Genomic DNA, 18,713 nt, shown 5'->3' on the forward strand with positions numbered 1-18,713 from the left:
TTAGTGGTTAAGGTTATGTTGGGGTTAAGGTTATGTTAGGGTTAAGGTTGGTTTAGGGTTCGGGTTAGGTTAGGGTTAGGGGTTAGCGTTCATGGTTAGGGTTAGGGGTTAGGGTTAAGGGTTAGGGGTTAGGGTTAAGAGTTAGGGTTGGGTTAGGGTTAGTGTGGGTTAGGGGTTAGGGTTAGTGAGGGTTAGGGGTTATGGGTTCGGGTTAGGGTTAGGTTAGGGTTAGATTAGGGTTAGGGCAGGGTTAGGGTTAGGGTTCGTGCTCAATATGACGGCCTCGGCACAGCCTCGAGTGGGCACCGTAGGTGTTGCATTCAATTGGACTTTTAGGTGGGAAAGCGAGGAGCGAGATCAATGTCGGTGGCACCGTTGCGGAGCTCACCATGTGCAGAAGAGGCCCAGCACCCGCTTTCAGTCCTGGATCTTCAGCTGTGGGAGCAGGGCCCGGACGTTCATGGCTGAGGGGTCTATCTGGGGTGTAGCGGTGGGACCCATACATACGTAGAACATGTGGTGCTTGGAGCCAGTTATGTGGGTCCTATTAGCATATGTATGGGATTTTGGGGCCCATATACATGGAGGAACATGGAGTGGTGGGACCTGCATGTATTGGTCCTGTGGGCAGATCTATGGGGCAGAAGGGCCCCTATGTGGTGGTGGCAACAGAAGAGGAAGGATCTCAGCTTCAGTGCCTTCATGCAAGGAACCCGGACGTGTGTGGCAGCCCCATGTCTCAATGGGGTGGAGCTATGGGACCCAAGCCGGATGTTGGGGCCCCACTGGCCACCTCATAGACCTCCTTTGGTCGCTGCCGAGATGTGGGTCTTCTTCTGGGTCCTCTTACTCATGCAGGGTAAGGCACTTGTATGGGGCAGGGGGGGCTATGGGGTGCTCCTGGTGTTCCTGTGGTGTTAATGTGGGGCTGGAGGGTCCATAGGAAGCAATGGTGGTTTCTGCTCATGTTCCTATGGGGTTAATGTGGGGCTGGAGGGTCCATAGGGGGTGAGGGTGTGTTCTCCTCATGTTCCTATGGGGTTAATGTAGGGCTACGGGGGGTTATGGGTCCCTAAAACACTTATGGGCCTCTATGGATGCCTGTATCTCTCCAGGCTTTGGTGGTTGAAGGCATCTCTAGACCATCTTCATAGCCACAGCTATGAAGATACTCCCACCCCATTCCTCCCCCCGTGTGTCCCCATCCCACCTCCACCCCCTCTTGCAGCCGCTCCCGGCTCCGGTTCCCGCTGCCCGGATCCCATCTCGGCTCCCTCCGAGCTGGTGGCCACGTTGGGCTCCTGCCTCTACATCTCCTGCCGCTACGAGCTGTGCTCGGCGGGCCCCGGCGCGCAGCTCCTGCAGCTCCGCTGGCTCCATGGGCCCACCTACAACAAGGCCATGAAGGACTTCAAGGGGGTCCAAGTGGCCGATCTCCAGAGGACACCGACGGGCGAAGGGGGCGATGATGGGGGCGATGGGTGGCCTGAGGGGGACAACTGTGGGCTGGTGCTGAGGAGGATGGAGGCCGCCGGGGCCGGTGTCTACGGGATCCGGATGGTGGCAAGCAAGGGGATGAGGTGGATGCACTTCGTCAACGTCAGTGTCACAGGTAGGGGTGAGGGACATCGTTGCCCCCCCATTGTCATCCCATTGCCCCCCATTGTCATCCCATCACCCCCCATTGCCCCCATTGCTCCCCATTACCCGCCACTAACCCCCACTGTCCCCATAGCCCCCATTACCCCCCATTGTTCCCCATTGTGCCCATTGTCCCCCATTGTCCCCATCACCCCCGTTGTCCCCCATTACCCCCATTGACCCCCACTGTCCCCATCGCCCTCGTTGCCCCCCACTGTCCCCCATTACCCCCCATTGTCCCCATTACCCCCCACTAACCCCCACTGTCCCCATCGCCCTCGTTGTTCCCCATTGCGCCCCATTCACCCCATTCCCTCTTTTCCAGGCACCCCCCCTGCCCCACACCTCTGGTCCCCCCCAGACCCATTGACCCACGGCCAGAGGGCCCAAATTGGGTGCTGGGTGCCCCCGCCCTGCCCCGAGGACCCCCATTCCCTCCTATGGGACGGCCCCGTCACCACCTCTAGGGGGGCCCATGTGGACCCATGGACCCCCCCGGCCACCGTCACCCCCCACCCGGCCCTTGGGACCCTCTTGAGCTTCGAGGCCTCGTGGGACCATGATGGGACCCTCTTGAGATGCCTCCATAAGGGGCCCGATGGGGCGACCATCAGTGAGGCGTCATGGCGGCTGCAGGTCCATTGTGAGATATGGGGCTGGGGAGGGCATAGGGGGTCATTGGGGACCCATAGGGGGTCATGGGGGTGCTCCTGTGGGGGTTATGGGGTGAGATATGGGGAGGGGAGTCCATAGGGAGTCAGTGGGGGGGGTCTATGGGGGGAGTTATGGGGGGGTCATTGGGCACTTGGGGTCCTCCAATAGGGGTTATGGAGTGTGATATGGGGCAGGGAGCCCCATAGGGAGTCACTGGTGATCCATAGGGGTCAGTGGGGTCCTCCTATGGGGATTATAGGGTGAGATATGGGGCATGGGGGGCATAGGGTGTCATTGGGGTCCCCCTATAGATGTTACGGGGCTAGATATGGGGCAGGGGCTCCTCTATAAGCCCTATGTGGTGCTTATGGGGTGCCCATACTGGTCTATACTGGTCCATACTGGTGTGTCGTCCCCCCCCAGACGCCCCCCGGGACGTGTGGGTCAAGGTGACCCCCTCGGGCCCCATCCATGAGGGGCAGGAGGTGACGCTGAGCTGTGGGGCCTCGGCCAACCCCCCGCCCCACACGTTCCGCTGGAGCCGGGGCGGGGCTGAGCCCCTGCCCCATAGCGCGGCCCAGCTCCGGCTGCGGCCCCGCGGCGGCCAAGATGGCGGCTCCTACACGTGCCGCGTCAGCAACGAGCTGGGGACCGGCGCGTCCCCCCCGGCCACCATCGAGGTCTATTGTGAGTGGGGCAAAGGGGGCTTCTGATTGGGCGAGGTGGTGGGCTTGGGGGGCAAGATGGCGGCTGATTGGTTGGCCAAGATGGCGGCTGATTGGTTGGCCAAGATGGAGGCTGATTGGTCAATGTGTTGGTTGATGGGCAAGATGGATTCTGATTGGTCGAGATGGCATCTGATTGGTCAATATGGTGGTTAATTGGTTGTTCACAATGGCAGCTGATTGGTCAAGATGGGGGGGGAGATGGTATCTGATTGGTTGTTCAAGATGGCAGCTGATTGGTTAAGATGGATTCTGATTGGTCAAGACGGCGGCTGCTGTGGGCGTGTCCTCACCCTCATCCAATCCCTTTCCAGACCCTCCCCGGGCGGCCATTTTGGACCCTCTCACCCCTCTCCCCGCCCTGATTGGCTCCAATGTCACCCTCGGCTGCTCCCTCGGCCCCGCCCACCCGCCGCCCCTCGTCCAATGGCGGCGCGGGGACGGGTGGGTGGGGCCGGGCTCTGGCCACGCCCTCTCCTTCCGCGCTGACCCCGCCCTCGCCGGCTCCTATCGCTGCATTGGCTGGAACGAGGCCGGCACCGTCCAATCAGAGCCCATTGACGTCATCGTCCTGTGTGAGTGGCCCTGCCCCCCGCGCCCTATAGCGCCCCCTGCCGGCCCCGATGGCGCCGTTATGGGGCCCCCCTCGGCGTCATTTTGCCCCCCAAGTGCCTCTTTCCTGCCCCATAAGTGTGGTTGTTCTGCCCCCCAACCCCATCTAGGCATAGTTATGGGTCCCACCGGCCCCATAGGACACCTCTAAGGCCCCCCAGGTGCCATATTGCCCCCCACGTGTCCATCTTCCGCCCCCCAAATGCGGTTCTTCTGCCCCCAACCCCTTCTAGACGTAGTTATGGGTCCCATCAGCCCCATAGATCACTTTCAAGCCCCCCAAGCATGGGTTCTGGGCTCCCCAACGTCATCTACACGTAGTTATGGGTCTCACCACCTCCACAGATCACTTTCCAGCCCCATAAGTGCGATTCTTCTGCCCCCCCAACCCCATCTACATGTAGTTATGGGTCCCACCAGCCCCATAGATCACTTTCACACCCCGCAAGTGCCTCCCTCCTGCCCCCCGACCCCATCTACACATAGTTATGGGTCCCACCACTGCCACAGACCACTTCCAACCCCTTCTTACATGGTTCCTCTTCCACCCCACAGATCCCCCCCCCGCCGTCCAGGTCCTCCCACCCCACATCGGACCCATAGTGGCCGGGGGGGGCCCGATCCGCCTCCGGTGCCAGGTTACGGCTGGAGAACCCCCCCGGTTCCAGGTCACGTGGTTGAAGGACGGGCAGGACCTTCGTGTCCCCTCCATGGACTTGGTCCTTCCCGGGCCGGAACCCTCGGACGCCGCCTCCTACACGTGCCAAGCCCGGAATTCCATCGGCACCACCACGAGCACCCCCCTCCCCATCGACGTCCACTGTGAGTCTAGCCCTATAGGGCCATGGGGAGGTCCCATAGGGCCTCAAGGGGATGCTCTTGGGCCTCAGCCCTATAGGGCCATGTGGGACCTCTAGGACCTCAATGGGATGCTCTTGGGGCCTGTAGGACCTCAATGGGATGCTCTTGGGCCCTATAGGACCATGTGAGCCCTATAGGACCTCGATGGGATGCTCTTGAGGCCTGCAGGACCTCAATGGGATGCTCTTGGGCCTCAGCCCTATAGGGCCATGTGGGACCTCTAGGACCTCAACGGGATGCTCTTGGGCCCTATAGGACCGTACGTGCCCTATAGGGCCTCACTGCTCTCCTCTCGGTGGTGCCCAGATGGACCCCAGGGCGTGGAGCTGGTGCCGGAGCCAGGCCCGCGGGTGCAGGAAGGGACCAACGTCACCCTCCGGTGCCGCGGCGCCGCCCGGCCCCCCCCCAGGCTCTATCAGTGGGTCAGGGACGGGGCGTCCCTGGGCTGGAGCCGCAAAGGATTGTGGGTGGTGCCCAGTGCCCCCCCCGAGGCCAGCGGCAGGTACCGGTGCCGGGCGACCAATGAGGTTGGAGATGGAGAGTCCGATGACGTCATGGTCAAGGTCTACTGTGAGTGGCCACTGGGAGGGCAATGGGGTGGGCTTGGGCCAATGGGAGGCCAATGGGGTGCTCCAGCCCCATAGACCCTCACTGAAGTTCTCCGACCCCATAGGACCTCATTGGGTTGCTCCTGCCCCATAGAAACTCACTGGGGTCCCCTTGCCCCATAGAAACTCACTGGGGTCCCCTTATCCCACAGGACCTCATTGGGGTCCTCCTGCCCCACAGGACCTCATTGAGCTTCTCCTGCCCCATAGCACCCCATTGAGCTCCTCCTGCCCCACAGCACCCCGTTCCTTGCCCCATCTCCCCCCAGATTCCCCCACCACCATCCTGCAGAAGACCTGTGTGGGCCTCGCTGTGGGGCTGAGCCTCCTCCTGCCATTGGCCATCATTGGCTTCCTCTTCTACCGCCGGTGAGGACCTTGTCCCCTATGGGGCCCAGCCCCACACCGTGCCCCATAGATACCTCCCCAACGCCCTTGTCGCCCCACAGATGCCACTGGCACACGGCAACCAATGAGGAACCTGTGGTAGAACCCACCAGGACCTTCTTCCTCTGCAACAAGGTGCCCCCCAGGTCCCCTTCACCCCATAGATGAGCACTTATGGGGCTCCGCCATGGAGCTCAAGGTGCTGCTTGGCCCCATAGCGCCCTATGGTGGCATCTCCTCGAGGTCCCCGTGGGCTTGGGGACACCACGAGCATCATCTACTCAACGCTGAGGGCACACGTGGACGGCGCCACCAAGGTACCATTGGCCTCTGTGGGGCCCCATTGGCCTCAGTGTCCCCCATTGCTGACCCCATTGCTGGCCCCATTGGCCTCAGTGTCCCCCATTGCTGGCCCCATTGGCCCCCTTGATGCCCCATTGATGTCCCCATTGATGTCCCCATTGGCCCCCTTGATGTCCCCATTGCTGTCCCCATTGTCCCCATTGCTGTCCCCATTGCTGACCCCATTGCTGTCCCCATTGGCCCCATTGCTGTCCCCACTGGCCCCCTTGATGTCCCCATTGCTGGCCCCATTGCTGACCCCATTGCTGTCCCCATTGGCCCCATTGCTGGCCCCATTGCTGGCCCCATTGACCCCATTGCTGTCCCCATTGGCCTCCATAGGTCCATGAGGGTCCTGACTATGAGAACGTCCCGTCAGGAGCCATCCCTATGGATGGGGCCGTGGATGAGGCCATGGGGGGAGCCATGGGGGGGGATATGGGGGGCACCCTGGTCTACGCCACCTTGGCCTTGCCCAACAGTGGGGCCCAAAGGGGCCGCGCTGGGGCCGAGGAGGACGGTGTGGAGTACACGGATGTGAGGCACTGAGGGGTGGGATGTGGGGCGCGGGTACGGGATGTGGGGGTGTGGGGATACATCCAATAAAACCATGTCTGTGTTTGTGAACTGATCTCCTATGGATCCCCTATAGCCCCCCCCATAGATCCCCGTGGATCCCTGCGCAGCCGCATAGATCCCTATGGCGCCCAGTGGGGCGGGCGGCGCCCGCCATTTTGTCCCCCATCTCCATGGCAACGCTCCCTCTCTCCGCCTCCCCCCCCAACCTCCCCCTCCCGCGGCCACAAAATGGCGGCGCCCACCTCGGCCGCTCCGTCCCGCTCGCCCTTGGCCGTCTCTATAGCAGCGCCCTCAGCCAATGGGAAGCGGGGAGGAGGCGGGACTCCGCTGAGCTCCAACCAATGAGAGCGCGTCTCGCGGGGAAAGGGAGGGATAGCCGCCCTGCTCCGGAAGAGCGGCGGGAGGGCGGGACTAAGCGGCTCGCCCACCAATAGGAGCGCGTCTCCGGGCGGCGGCAGCCAATCGGCGCGAGGGGCGGGGCTTCGCCTCAGCCGCGTGAGTGAGAGGAAGGGGAAGGGGGGGGCGGTGTTAAGGGCGCTTTGAGGCCTCTTTGTGCCCCCCAAGTGTGGGGCAGCCCCACAGAGCGCCCCACAGAGCGCCATGGGCAGCGTGTTAGCCGCCGGGTCCCCCCCCCCGCCGCCGCCGTTGCTGCCGGTGCCGCCGGGCTATGGGGGGGCCGTGAGTGGGGCCCTGCCCCATAGCGCTGCCCCACAGCGCCCCATAGAGCCCCCCGCGGAGCCGCTGCCCAACCCCGGCGCCTTCGAGGAGTGTCACCGCCGCTGCAAGGGTGAGCTGGGGCCCGGGTCTGCCTGCCCCATAGAGCCCCGTTGGGACCCCCACGTGTCGCTATGGGGCAGCCCCATAACCCCTCCCTGCCCCGTAGATCTCCATTGGGCCCTCCATATATCGTTATGGGGCAGCCCCTTAACCTCTCTCTGCCCCATTGCCCCCCATGTATCGCTGTGGGGCAGGCCCACATCCCCTCCCTGCCCCACACATCCCCATTGGGGTCCCCATAACCCCTCCCTGCCCCATAGATCCCCATTGGGGTCCCCATTGCCCCCCCCATTGACTCTTATTGGGACCCCCATGTATCGCCGTGGGGCAGCCCCACATCCCCATTGCTCCCCATTAAGCCCATTGCCTGTCTCTGCCCCATAGATCTGTTCCCAGTGCAGATGGAGGGCGTCAAACTGACCGTGAACAAGGGGCTGAGCAACCACTTCCAGGTCACTTGGGGGGCAGGGGGGGTCTATGGGGCAGGGGGGGTCTATGGGGCCGGGATCTGTGGGATCTGTGGGGTTCTATAGCATCTCTGGGACTCTGGGTTCTGTGGGACTGGGGGGTTCTATGGGGCTCTATGGGATCTATGGGGCTGGGGGGGTCTATGGGGCTCTATGGGATACATGGGACGGGGGGATCAATGGGGCTCTATGGGGCTGGGGGGTCTATGGGGCTGGGGGGGTCTATGGGATCTACGGGGCTTTATGGGTTTTATGGGGTTCTGTGAGGCGGGGGGGGCCTATGGGGTCTGTGGAGCATGGGGACTCTGGGGCTCTATGGATCTATGGGGCAGGGGGATCTTGATGGGATTTACGGGGCTCTATGGATTCTATAGGGATCTATGGGGCAGGGGGCGTCTCTGTGGGTCTCTATGTGCTCTATGGGGCAGGGCCCCCCCCCAGTAACCCCACACCCCCTTTGCCTCCCAGGTGAACCACGCAGCGGCGCTCAGCACTTTATGGGATCTCTGTGCTCTATGGGGCAGGGGGGGGTCTCTATGGGGCAGAGGGGGTCTCTATGGGGCAGGGGCCCCCCCCAGTAACCCCATAACCCCTTTGCCCCCCAGGTGAACCACACAGTCGCCCTCAGCACCCTGGGGGAGTCCAACTACCACTTCGGGGCCACCTACGTGGGCACCAAGCAGCTGAGCCCCACCGAGGTGAGCGCCGCTATGGGGCAGCCCTATAGCTGTAGGGCAGGACCCCCCCCGATACCCCCGTTGATGTCCCCCTCGGCGTTCCCGTTGGCAGGCGTTCCCGGTGCTGGTGGGGGACATGGACAACAGCGGCAGCCTCAACGCGCAGGTCATCCACCAGCTCACCAGCAGGATCCGCTCCAAGGTGGCATTCCAGGTGGGAATGGGGGGCTGAAGGGGGCAGTGCCACCCCCGCATGGACACACGCTGGGGGGGGGCTCTGTTATAAAGGGGGGACCCCATGGGGGGGGGATCCCACCTTTTGGGGGGTAAATCCGGGTTTTATCCCAGGAAATTCCGCAGGACGTTCCTGTTTCCGGCTCGTTTTACCCCATTGGGGGGGGGATTTGCCCCATTTTGGGTCAATATTCCCAATTTTGGGGGGGATTTTGCCCATTTTGGGATGATTTTGCCCATTTTTGGAGGGATTTTGCCCATTATTGGATGATTTTGCCCATTTTTGGGGGGACTTTGCCCATGTTGGGAGGATTTTGCCCCATTTTTGGCGGAATTGCCCCATTTTGGGTCAATATTCCCAATTTTGGGGGGGATTTTGCCCATTTTTGGAGAGATTTTGCCCATGTTGGGAGGATTTTGCCCCATTTTTGGCGGAATTTCCCCATTTTGGGTGAATATTCCCGATTTTGGGGGGATTTTGCCCCATTTTTGGTGGAATTGCCCCATTTTGGGTCAATATTCCAAATTTTGGGGTGATTTTTCCCATTTTTGGGGGGTTTGCCCATTTTGGGGGGATTTTGCCCCATTTTTAGCGGAATTGCCCCGTTTTGGGTCAATATTCCCAATTTTGGGGGGGATTTTGCCCATTTTTGGGGGGATTTGCCCCATTTTGGATGAAGAAATTGAGGAAATCCCCCCCCAAAAGGGAACCCCCCCCCAAAAATGGGGGGAGATAATCAGAAAATGGACAAAATCCCCCCAAAAATGGGCAAAAAGCCCCCCAAAATGAGGAAAATCCCCCCTAAAATGAGGTAAAACCCCCCAAAAATGGTCAAACCCCCCCAAAATGGGTAAAATCCCCTCAAAGATAGTCAAAACCCCCCCAAAAATGGATAAAATTCCCCCCAAAATGGGCAAAATCAGCCAAAAATGGGTAAAACCCATTGGGGGGGCCCCCAACTGTGGGGTGCCCCCTAGAATAGGCAGGTACCCCCCTAATGGGGGTCCCCCCAACCCAAGCCTAAAGAACCAAACCTCCCCCCAAAGCCTTCCAGTGCCCAAAACTCCCCCTAAAACCTCAATGGGACCCCCCCCAAAAGTGCGGGAACCCCCCTATAAAGTGGGGAGCCCCCCCTTGACCCCCATCGCCCCCCATTTGCAGACCCAACAGGCCAAGTTCATCAACTGGCAGGTGGATGGGGAGTATCGGGGGGCTGACTTCACCGCAGCCGTCACCCTGGGGAACCCCGACATCCTGGTGGGCTCAGGTAAGGCCCCCCCCACTTTTGGGGGGACCCCCCCATATATGGGGGGACACACACACAACCCACGACCCCCCCTTTATACCCATCGAGTGGCAGAACCCCCAAATGAGGTGGTTTGGGAGCCCATGTTTTAGGGTGTCCCCCTCTGTATTTTAGCCCCCCCTCTGTATTTAGACCCCCCCACCCCATTTAGACCCCCATATTTAGGGGTCCCCCCCACCTATTGGGCTCCCCCTTATACTTTAAGGTCCCTCCCACCTCATTTTAGGGGTGTCCCCCCCATTCCCTCCCTTTCTCCATTGACCCCATTGCTCCCCTCTGACCCCCACCTTTACACCTTCCCCCTTCGCCTTCAGCCTCCCCCCCACTTAGGGCTGTCCCCCCACATATCGGGGTCCCCCGTTCACATTTGGGGGTGCCCCCCCCCCGTTTCCAGGCATCCTGGTTGCCCATTACCTGCAGAGCATCACCCCCAGCTTGGCCCTGGGGGGGAGCTGGTGTACCACCGGCGGCCCGGAGAGGAAGGAACCGTGGTGTCCCTGGCCGGGCGCTACACAGGTACCCCCCCTAACCCTGCGACAACCTCGGGGGGGGACACTCCATAATACACCGAGGACCCCCCCAAACCCCCCCCCATTGATGTCTCTGGTAGCACCCAACTGGATCGGCACCTTAACGCTGGGCCAGGCGGGTGCTCACGCCACCTACTACCATCGGGCCAACGAGCAGGTAGGAAACGGGGGGGGGGGCCAAAAGGGGGGGCCCCCCTGTGTTCGGGTGGGTCTGACCCCCCCCCCCCCCCCAATGGACCCCCATAGCTGCAGGTTGGGGTGGAGTTTGAGGCCAGCACCAGGCTGCAGGACACCTCCGTGGCCTTCGGGTACCAGCTGGAGCTGCCCAAAGGGAACCTGGTGTTCAAAGGTGGGGTCGCGTGTGCCCGCGGTGTCCCCGGCGTGTCCCCGTGGTGTCCCCGTGGTGTCCCTGTGGTGTCCCATGATGTTCTGTGATGTTCTATGGTGTCTCCATGATATTCCATGGTGTCTCCATGCTATCCCATGATGTTCCATGGTGTCTCCATGATGTTCCATGGTGTCTCCATGATGTTCTATGGTGTCTCCATGCTGTCCCATGATGTTCTATGGTGTCCCCATGATGTTCTGTGGTGTCTCCATGATATTCCATGGTGTCTCCATGCTATCCCATGATGTTCCATGGTGTCTCCGTGATGTTCTATGGTGTCTCCATGCTGTCCCATGATGTTCTATGGTGTCCGCATGATGTTCTATGGTGTCTCTGTGCTGTCCCATGATGTTCCATGGTGTCTCCATGATGTTCTGTGGTGTCTCCATGCTATCCCATGCTGTTCTGTGGTGTCTCCATGCTGTCCCATGATGTTTTATGGTGTCTCCATGCTGTCCCATGATGTTCTATGGTGTCTCCATGCTATCCCATGCTGTCCCATGCTGTCCCCTGCTGTCCCCTGCTGGTGTCCCCACGGTGTCCCCGTGTCCCCGCAGGCTCCCTGGACAGCAGCTGGGTGGTGGCCGCGGTGCTGGAGAAGAAGCTGCCGCCGCTGCCGCTGACGCTGGCGCTCGGCGCCGTCCTCAACCACCGCAAGAACAAGTTCCACTGCGGCTTCGGGCTCACCATCGGCTGAGGGGCCCCCCCGGCCCCCAGTGACCCCCCAGTGACCACCATGGACCTCCCAGTGACCACCATCGGCTGAGGGGCCCCCAGTGACCATCATGGACCCCCCATTGACCACCATGGACCCCCCATTGACCACCATTGGAGAAGGGGCCCCCATTGACCACCATTGGCTGAGGGACCCCCCCCAGGGACTCCCCCAGTGACCACCATGGACCCTCCATGGACGTCCCATTGACCACCATTGGCTGAGGGACCCCCATGGCCCCCATCATGGAGCCTCCCATTGGCTGAGGGACCCCCATCATGGAGCTTCCCATTGGCTGAGGACCCCCATGGCCCCCATCACGGAGCCTCCCATTGGCTGAGGACCTCCATGGCCCCCATCACGGAGCCTCCCATTGGCTGAGGGACCCCCATGGACCATCAGCAGCATCTTCATCCCCTTCAGCCTCATTGGCCTCCTCCTCCTTCCCCCCCAAAGGCCACTTTAGGGGTCCCCCCCCTGCCCAAACTGGCCCCACAATGGGCTAAATGGGGCCCTCCCCTCCTTGGGGTCCCCCCAACAACTCGAGGTTCCCCCCATCACGGCGCCGAGCCCAATAAAGTGAAAGGCCTCAATGGGGGGGCTCATCCATTACATGGGGGGACACCCCAAAACTAGGGGGGGGGGGAAGGTGGGGACAGACCCCCCATAGAGCCCATTATGGGGGTTCAAACCCCCCCATAGGCCCCCCTTATGGGGGTTCAGACCCCCCCAAAGTCCATTTTAGGGGTTCACCACCCCCATAAAGCCTGTTACGGGGGTTCAATCCCCCCAGTTTTGGGGTTCCCCCCCCCATAGACCCAATTTGGGGGTTCCCCCCCCATAAAGGCCATTATGGGGTTCAGACCCCCCCCATAGAGTCCATTATGGGGGTTGGGCCCCCCCTTTCCCCTCTCTGCCCCCCCTCCCCCCCCGACCTTTGCCCCCCCCGCGGCCACGTCCACACCCCCGGGGGCCAAGTCCAAGGGGGGGGGGCGGGGTTATGACGTCATGGGTGGGGGTGGTGACATCACAAAGGGGTCCTTCCCCCCCTCCCCCCCCCCAATGTAACCCCCCTCTCCCCCCATCCCCCCCCTTCCCCCCCCCACATAAGGGGGGGATTTGGGGCTCCCCCATTCGGATTAATGGGGGGGGAGGGAGGGGTTGACCTTTGCCCCCCCCCATAGCTCCCCCCCCCCATAGGGGTTATTTAAGGTTCCCCCCCCCCCGCGGAGCGGAGCAGGAGGGATCCGATAGGGTGAGGTGACGTTGGGATGTGGGGCAGGGGTGTGGGGTGTGGGATATGGGGTGTGGGGTGTGGGGAGTGGGATACGGGGTGTGGGATATGGGGATATGGGATATGGGGTGTGGGGAGTGGGATATGGGGTGTGGGATGTGGGGAGTGGGATATGGGGTGTGGGATATGGGGATATGGGATATGGGGTGTGGGGTGTGGGGAGTGGGATATGGGGTGTGGGGTGTGGGGAGTGGGATATGGGGTGTGGGATATGGGGATATGGGATATGGGGTGTGGGGTGTGGGATATGGGATGTGGGGAATGGGATATGGGGTGTGGGATATGGGATGTGGGGTGTGGGGTGTGGGAGTGGGATATGGGGTGTGGGGAATGGGATATGGGGTGTGGGGTGTGGGATATGGGGTGTGGGGAATGGGATATGGGGTATGGGATATGGGGTGTGGGGTGTGGGATATGGGGTGTGGGGTGTGGGATATGGGGTTTGGGGTGTGGGATATGGGATATGGGGTGTGGGATATGGGGTGTGGGTCCCCCCTCAATGTCCACGCTGCCCCCCAGGTGCCACCATGAAGCTGTGGGTGCTGCTGGTGGCAGCCGCAGTGCTGACGGGTGAGTGCCCGCCCCACAGCGCCCCCCATAAGGGCGCAAAGGGGGGTCCCCAGACCCCACATAGAGGCACCCTTTGGGGGTGCCCCCCCCCCGTTCAACTTCTCCCCCCCCCCCCAGGTTGTGGGGCGGAGCCGCTCCCCCCCGCCAAGGCCACGCCCCCCGCCAAGGCCACGCCCCGCCCCCCGGCCGCCCCCCTCCCCCCCCGCGGGTTTTGGGGGGCCCTGGGGGGGCGGCCCAGAACGTGACGGCGCGGTTCTGGGGAAGCCCCCTCGGGCAGCAGCTGCAGTGAGTGGGGGGGACCCCTGAGTGGGGGGGGGACCCCTGAGTGGGGGGGGGGAGCTGCACTTGGGGGGCAGACCCCAATGCGATGGGAGCCCAAAGGTGGGGGGGGGCTCGAATGTGTGGGGGGAGCCTAAAGTGGGGGGGACCTCAACGGGGGGGGGGGGGGGGGATGCCACTTAATGGACCCACAGTGACCTGGTGGGCCCCATAGCGACCTGGTGGGCCCCATATTAACCCCATGGCCCCCACTGACCCAATCCCCCCCCAATGGGTCTTTATGGCGCCCATATTGACCCCTTTCTGCCCCCCATATTGACTCGATAGACCCCATAGCGACTTGATAGACCCATATGTACCCATATTGCCCCATTGCCCCCCCATATTGCCCCATTGCCCCCCCATATTGCCCCATTGCTGCCCCATATTGCCCCCTTGCCCCCCATTGTCTCTCTCTGTGCCCCACACCGACCCCTTTCTCCCCCCATATTGACTCGATAGACCCCATAGCAACTTGGTAGACCCCATATTGCCCCATTGCCCCCCATTGTCTCTCTCTGTGCCCCACATCGACCCCTTTCTCCCTCCATATTGACTCGATAGACCCCATAGCAACTTGATAGACCCCATATGTACCCATATCGCCCCATTGCCCCCCATTGTGTCTCTCTGTGCCCCACACCGACCCCTTTCTCCTCCCCCCCCCCCCGTTTTCCCAGGCGGGTGACGTCAGTGCTGCGGGCGGCGCGCGCGCAGCTGGGGGCGGAGGCGCGGGAGGCGCGCGCGCGGGCGCGGGAGGCGCGCGCGGCGCTGGAGCAGGGCTGGGCCGAGCTGCGCCTGCGCGGGGCCGCCTGCGCGCGGCGCCTGCGCAGGAGGCTGCAGCGGGAGCGCGAGGAGCTTCGGCGGCGCTGGGGGCGGTGGGGGGGGGAGGTGACCCGGATGTGGGGGGGGAGGGGGAGGAGCAGGGGGGGAGGGGGAGGAGCAGGGGGAGGGGAGGGGGACGAGGAGCTGAAGGTGAGGGAGGGGGGGTGAGGGGGGGCACGGGGGGAGAAAACATGAGAAATGGGGGGTTTGGGGTGGAGAGCCTTAAAGATGGGGGGTTTGGGGTGAAAAACGTTAAAAATGGGGGTGAAGAGCCTTAAAAATGGGGGTTTTGGGTGAAAAACGTTAAAAATGGGGTGAAGAATGTCAAGAATGGGGGTTTTGGGGTGAAGAATGTCAAGAATGATGGTGAAGAACAATAAAATGGGGGTGAAGAACATCAAAACTTGAGGGTTTTGGGGTGAAGAACATCAACTATGGGGATTTCGGATGAAAAACCTTAAAAATGGGGTGAAGAATGTCAAGAATGGGGGTTTTGGGGTGAAAAACGTTAAAAATGGGGTGAAGAACCTTAAAAATGGGGGGGTTGGGTTGAAGAACATCAAAAATGGGGGTTTTGGGGTGAAGAATGTCAAGAATGATGGTGAAGAACAATAAAATGGGGTGAAGAACATCAAAAATGGGGGTTTTGGGATGAAGAACATGAGAAGTGGGGGTTTTGGGGTGAAAAAACGTTAAAAATGGGGTTTATGGTTGAAAAACGTTAAAAATGGGGGTGAAGAACCTTAAAAATGGGGGGGTTGGGTTGAAGAACATCAGAAATGGGGGTTTGGGGATGGAGAATGTAAAGAATGGGGCTGGAGAACAATAAAATGGGGGTTTTGGGGTGAAGAACACCAGAAATGGGGTTTTGGGGTGAAGAACATAAAATCTGGGGCTTTTGGGGTGAAGAATGTCAAAAATGACGGTGGAGAACAATAAAATGGGGTGAAGAGCATCAGAAATGGGGGGTTTGGAGACGAGGACATCAAACATGGGGGGTTTGGGGGCGAGGGGTGAAGGAGAGAGGAAGTGGGGTGAAAAGTGCCCGAAATGGGGGTGTGGGGGAGGAGAACGTCAAAAATGGGGTGAAGAACATCAGAAATGGGGGTTTTGGGGTGGAGAAGATCAAGAACGGGGGTTTGGGGGTGAGAACCTTAAAAATGGGGGGTTTGGGTGGAAAACCTCAAGATTGGGGGTGGAGAACATCAAAAATGGGAGTTTTGGCTGGAGACCCCCCCAAAATCAAGGCCCTGATCCCCAAAAGGACACTGAGAACCTCAACAGGAGCGTCTGAACCCCCAAATCGCCCCTTTTCACCCCAAACCCACCCCCGGGCCCCAAAATCGCCCCTTTTCACCCCAAACCCACCCCCTCCCCCCCCTCTGTTGACCCGGACTTTGCTCCCCCCTCCCCCTGCCCCTCCCCCCCCGGCACCGCCCCCCCCGACCCCATAAATGGGGGGGCCCCGGGTGGGGGAGGGGCTCGGCGCGGTCGGTACCACCGGTGGGTGCGGGGGGGGGGACCCCCAATGCAACGGGGGGGGCGGCTTGGGCCGTTTTGGGGGTGTTTGGGTGGGTTTTGGGGTGTTTTGGGGTGTTTTAGGGGTGGTTTTGGGGTGTTTGGGGGTTTTTGAGGGGGTTTTGGGGTGTTTGGGGGTATTTTGGGTGTTTGGGGGTATTTCAGGGGGGTTGGGGTTATTTTGGGGGTGTTTGGGTAGGTTTTGGGGTGTTTTAGGGGTGGTTTTGGGGTGTTTGGGGGTGTTTGAGGGGGTTTTGGGGTGTTTGGGGGTATTTCAGGGGGGTTGGGGTTATTTTGGGGGTGTTTGGGTGGGTTTTGGGGTGTTTTGGGGTGTTTGAGGGGGTTTTGGGGGTGTTTGGGTGGGTTTTGGGGTGGTTTTGGGCCATTTAGGGGTGTTTGAGTGGGTTTTGGGGGTGGTTTTGGGGTGTTTTGGGCGTATTTGAGGGGGTTTTGGGGTGTTTGGGTGGGTTTTGGGGTGTTTTGGGGTGTTTGAGTGGGTTTTGGGGTGTTTGGGTGGGGTTGGGGGTGGTTTTGGGGTGTTTTGGGGGTATTTGAGGGGGTTTTGGGGTCCCTCAGGGCACATCATGGCCCCGGTGGCCCCCCCCGTGGTTGTGGCTTCGCTGCTGCTGCTGCTGCTGCTGTGCTCCAGTGAGCCCCCCATAGACCCCCATTGCCCCCATAGCTCCCCATTGCTCCCCATAGATCCCCATTGCTCCCCATAGACCCCCATTGCCCCCCATAGCCCCCCATTGCCCCCCATAGCCCCCTATTGCCCCCCATAGACCCCATTGTCCCCCATAGCCCCCATAGACCCCCATAGCCCCCATAGACCCCCATTCCCCCATAGCCCCCCATAGACCCCCATTGCCCCCCATTGCACCCCATACACCCCCATTGCCCCCCATAGCCCATTGCCCCCCATAGACCCCCATTGCCCCCCACAGACCCCCATTACCGCCAAAGCCGCCATAGTACCGCAGAGCACCCCTATATCAGCCTCATAGCTCCACATAGCCCCCCATAGCCCCCATAGCAACCAATACCCCCATCCCACCCCAATTCCCCCCACTGCCATATAGCCCCCCCATAGGCCCCCCATAGCACCCCATAGCCCCCCACCAATACCCCCCCATAGCACTCCCATAGAACCCAATAGCCCCCATAGCCCCCCATTGCCCCCCATTGTCCCCACTGCTCCCTATAGCACCCAGTACCCCCCATCCCACCCCATAGCCCCCCATTACCCCCATAGGACACCAATTACCCCCCATAGCACCCCCATAGCGCCCCCATAGAACCCCACAGCACCCCATAGCACCCATCTCACCCTCTCCCCCCCTCCCCCCCAGCCTCCTCCGCCGCCCCTCCCCCAACCCCCACCCCTCCCCCCTCCTCCCCCCTCCTGCCCCTCCCCCCTCTGCGCCAGTACTTGGGTCAATGACCGGGAACCTTCTGGAACACCTGGACCTGCCCCGGACCCACAGGAAGCTCCGGTAACGTGTGGGGCTGCCCCATAACCTGCCCCATAACCATGTCCTCTGGGGCTGGGAACGTGTGGGGTTGCCCCATAACCATGTCTGATGGGTCTGGGAACGTGTGGGGCTGAGCCCCACATCCTGCCCCATACCCATGTCCTATGGCTGTGGTAATATGTGGGCCTGAGCCACGTAACCATGTCCTATGGGTCCAGGAACGTGTGGGTCACATCCTGCCCCACAACCATGTCCTATGGTCTGGTAACATGTGGGGCTGAGCCCCACATCCTGCCCCATACCCATGTCCTATGGGTCTGGTAACATGTGGGCTGAGCCCCACATCCTGCCCCATACCCTGCCCCATAACCATGTCCTATGGGTCCAGTAATGTGAGGGACACATCCTGCCCCATAACCATGTCCCATGGGGCCGGTCATATGTGGGGCTGAGCCCCATACCCTGCCCCACATCCTGCCCTATACCCATGTCGTGGTAACGTGTGGGCTGCCCCACACCCTGCCCCCTAACCCGCCCCACACCCCGCCCCACAGGGACGTCTACGAGAAGGGCACGGCCGCCATGATGACGTACACGGGGATCCTCACGGACCAGCTCTACCACTGGTGGCGGGGGAGCAGTGACCCACACCCGGGGGGCGGGGCTGAGCCCCGCACTTGGGGGCAGCGGCCAATAAATGGGTCGAACCCGATTGGGCCCGTCCAAGCCCCGCCCACGGGGGGCGGGGTTTATTGAGGGGGGAGGGGCGGGGCTGGGGGGGCCCCTCCCCCCTCACACGAGCTCCCCCTCGGGGGTGACCGGCTCCGGGGGGGCACCTGGAAGAGGGAGGGGGGGAGGGGTCACAGGGGTCATGTGCCCCCGTAAGCCCCGCCCCCCCACCCAAGCCCCTCCCCCCCTTTGTACCTCCTCGTAGCCGCCCCCTTCGTCCTCGTCCTCCGATTGGTCGGCGCCAGCCGCCCGCCAGCCAATGGGAGAGCGGCGCGCGGGGAGGGGGCGCGGCTCGGAGGGGGTGGGGAGGGGCCGTAGGGGTTGGCTTTGGCCCGCGCCGCCTCCCGGAAGTGACGTCGGCAGCAGAGCGCCCCCCCCAGGGCGCCGCACAGGAAACAGGCCGCGGCCGCGAGCGGCGCCGCGGGGGACGCAAGGCCTGCTGGGAAACCGGAAGTGGAGAACCCGGAAGTGAGAACACTGACG

General features: G+C 61.7%; 3 protein-coding genes across 3 annotated transcripts; all 3 read left to right on the top strand.

Annotated features, from left to right (window-relative positions):
* The first annotated feature begins 822 nt into the window (after nt 1–822).
* Nucleotides 823–6,457, top strand: LOC115602881 (B-cell receptor CD22-like). Its single transcript, XM_030474320.1, has 11 exons — nt 823–859; nt 1,229–1,612; nt 2,003–2,284; nt 2,719–2,982; nt 3,335–3,595; nt 4,188–4,454; nt 4,800–5,063; nt 5,371–5,470; nt 5,551–5,623; nt 5,707–5,805; nt 6,173–6,457. Exons 1-11 carry the CDS (start codon nt 823–825, stop codon nt 6,377–6,379), a joined length of 2,238 nt encoding a protein of 745 aa, XP_030330180.1. The 3' UTR covers nt 6,380–6,457.
* A 445-nt stretch (nt 6,458–6,902) lies between these two features.
* Nucleotides 6,903–15,149, top strand: TOMM40 (translocase of outer mitochondrial membrane 40). Its single transcript, XM_030474321.1, is given in 13 exon segments — nt 6,903–7,196; nt 7,571–7,638; nt 8,259–8,351; nt 8,443–8,544; nt 9,727–9,832; nt 10,266–10,310; nt 10,313–10,387; nt 10,482–10,558; nt 10,648–10,750; nt 11,347–12,759; nt 13,318–13,368; nt 13,486–13,653; nt 14,367–15,149. Coding segments are annotated over 10 exon segments (996 nt in total). The 5' UTR covers nt 6,903–7,009; the 3' UTR covers nt 11,487–12,759; nt 13,318–13,368; nt 13,486–13,653; nt 14,367–15,149.
* Nucleotides 15,150–15,966: 817 nt separating this feature from the next.
* Nucleotides 15,967–18,289, top strand: APOC2 (apolipoprotein C2). The gene is made up of 4 exons (XM_030474322.1): nt 15,967–16,014; nt 16,606–16,677; nt 17,379–17,522; nt 18,056–18,289. Exons 3-4 carry the CDS (start codon nt 17,467–17,469, stop codon nt 18,255–18,257), a joined length of 258 nt encoding a protein of 85 aa, XP_030330182.1. The 5' UTR covers nt 15,967–16,014; nt 16,606–16,677; nt 17,379–17,466; the 3' UTR covers nt 18,258–18,289.
* The last annotated feature ends 424 nt before the right edge of the window (nt 18,290–18,713 follow it).

The sequence above is a fragment of the Strigops habroptila genome, unplaced genomic scaffold, assembly GCF_004027225.2.
Source record: "Strigops habroptila isolate Jane unplaced genomic scaffold, bStrHab1.2.pri NW_022045578.1_ctg1, whole genome shotgun sequence".
Lineage (NCBI taxonomy): Eukaryota > Metazoa > Chordata > Aves > Psittaciformes > Psittacidae > Strigops > Strigops habroptila.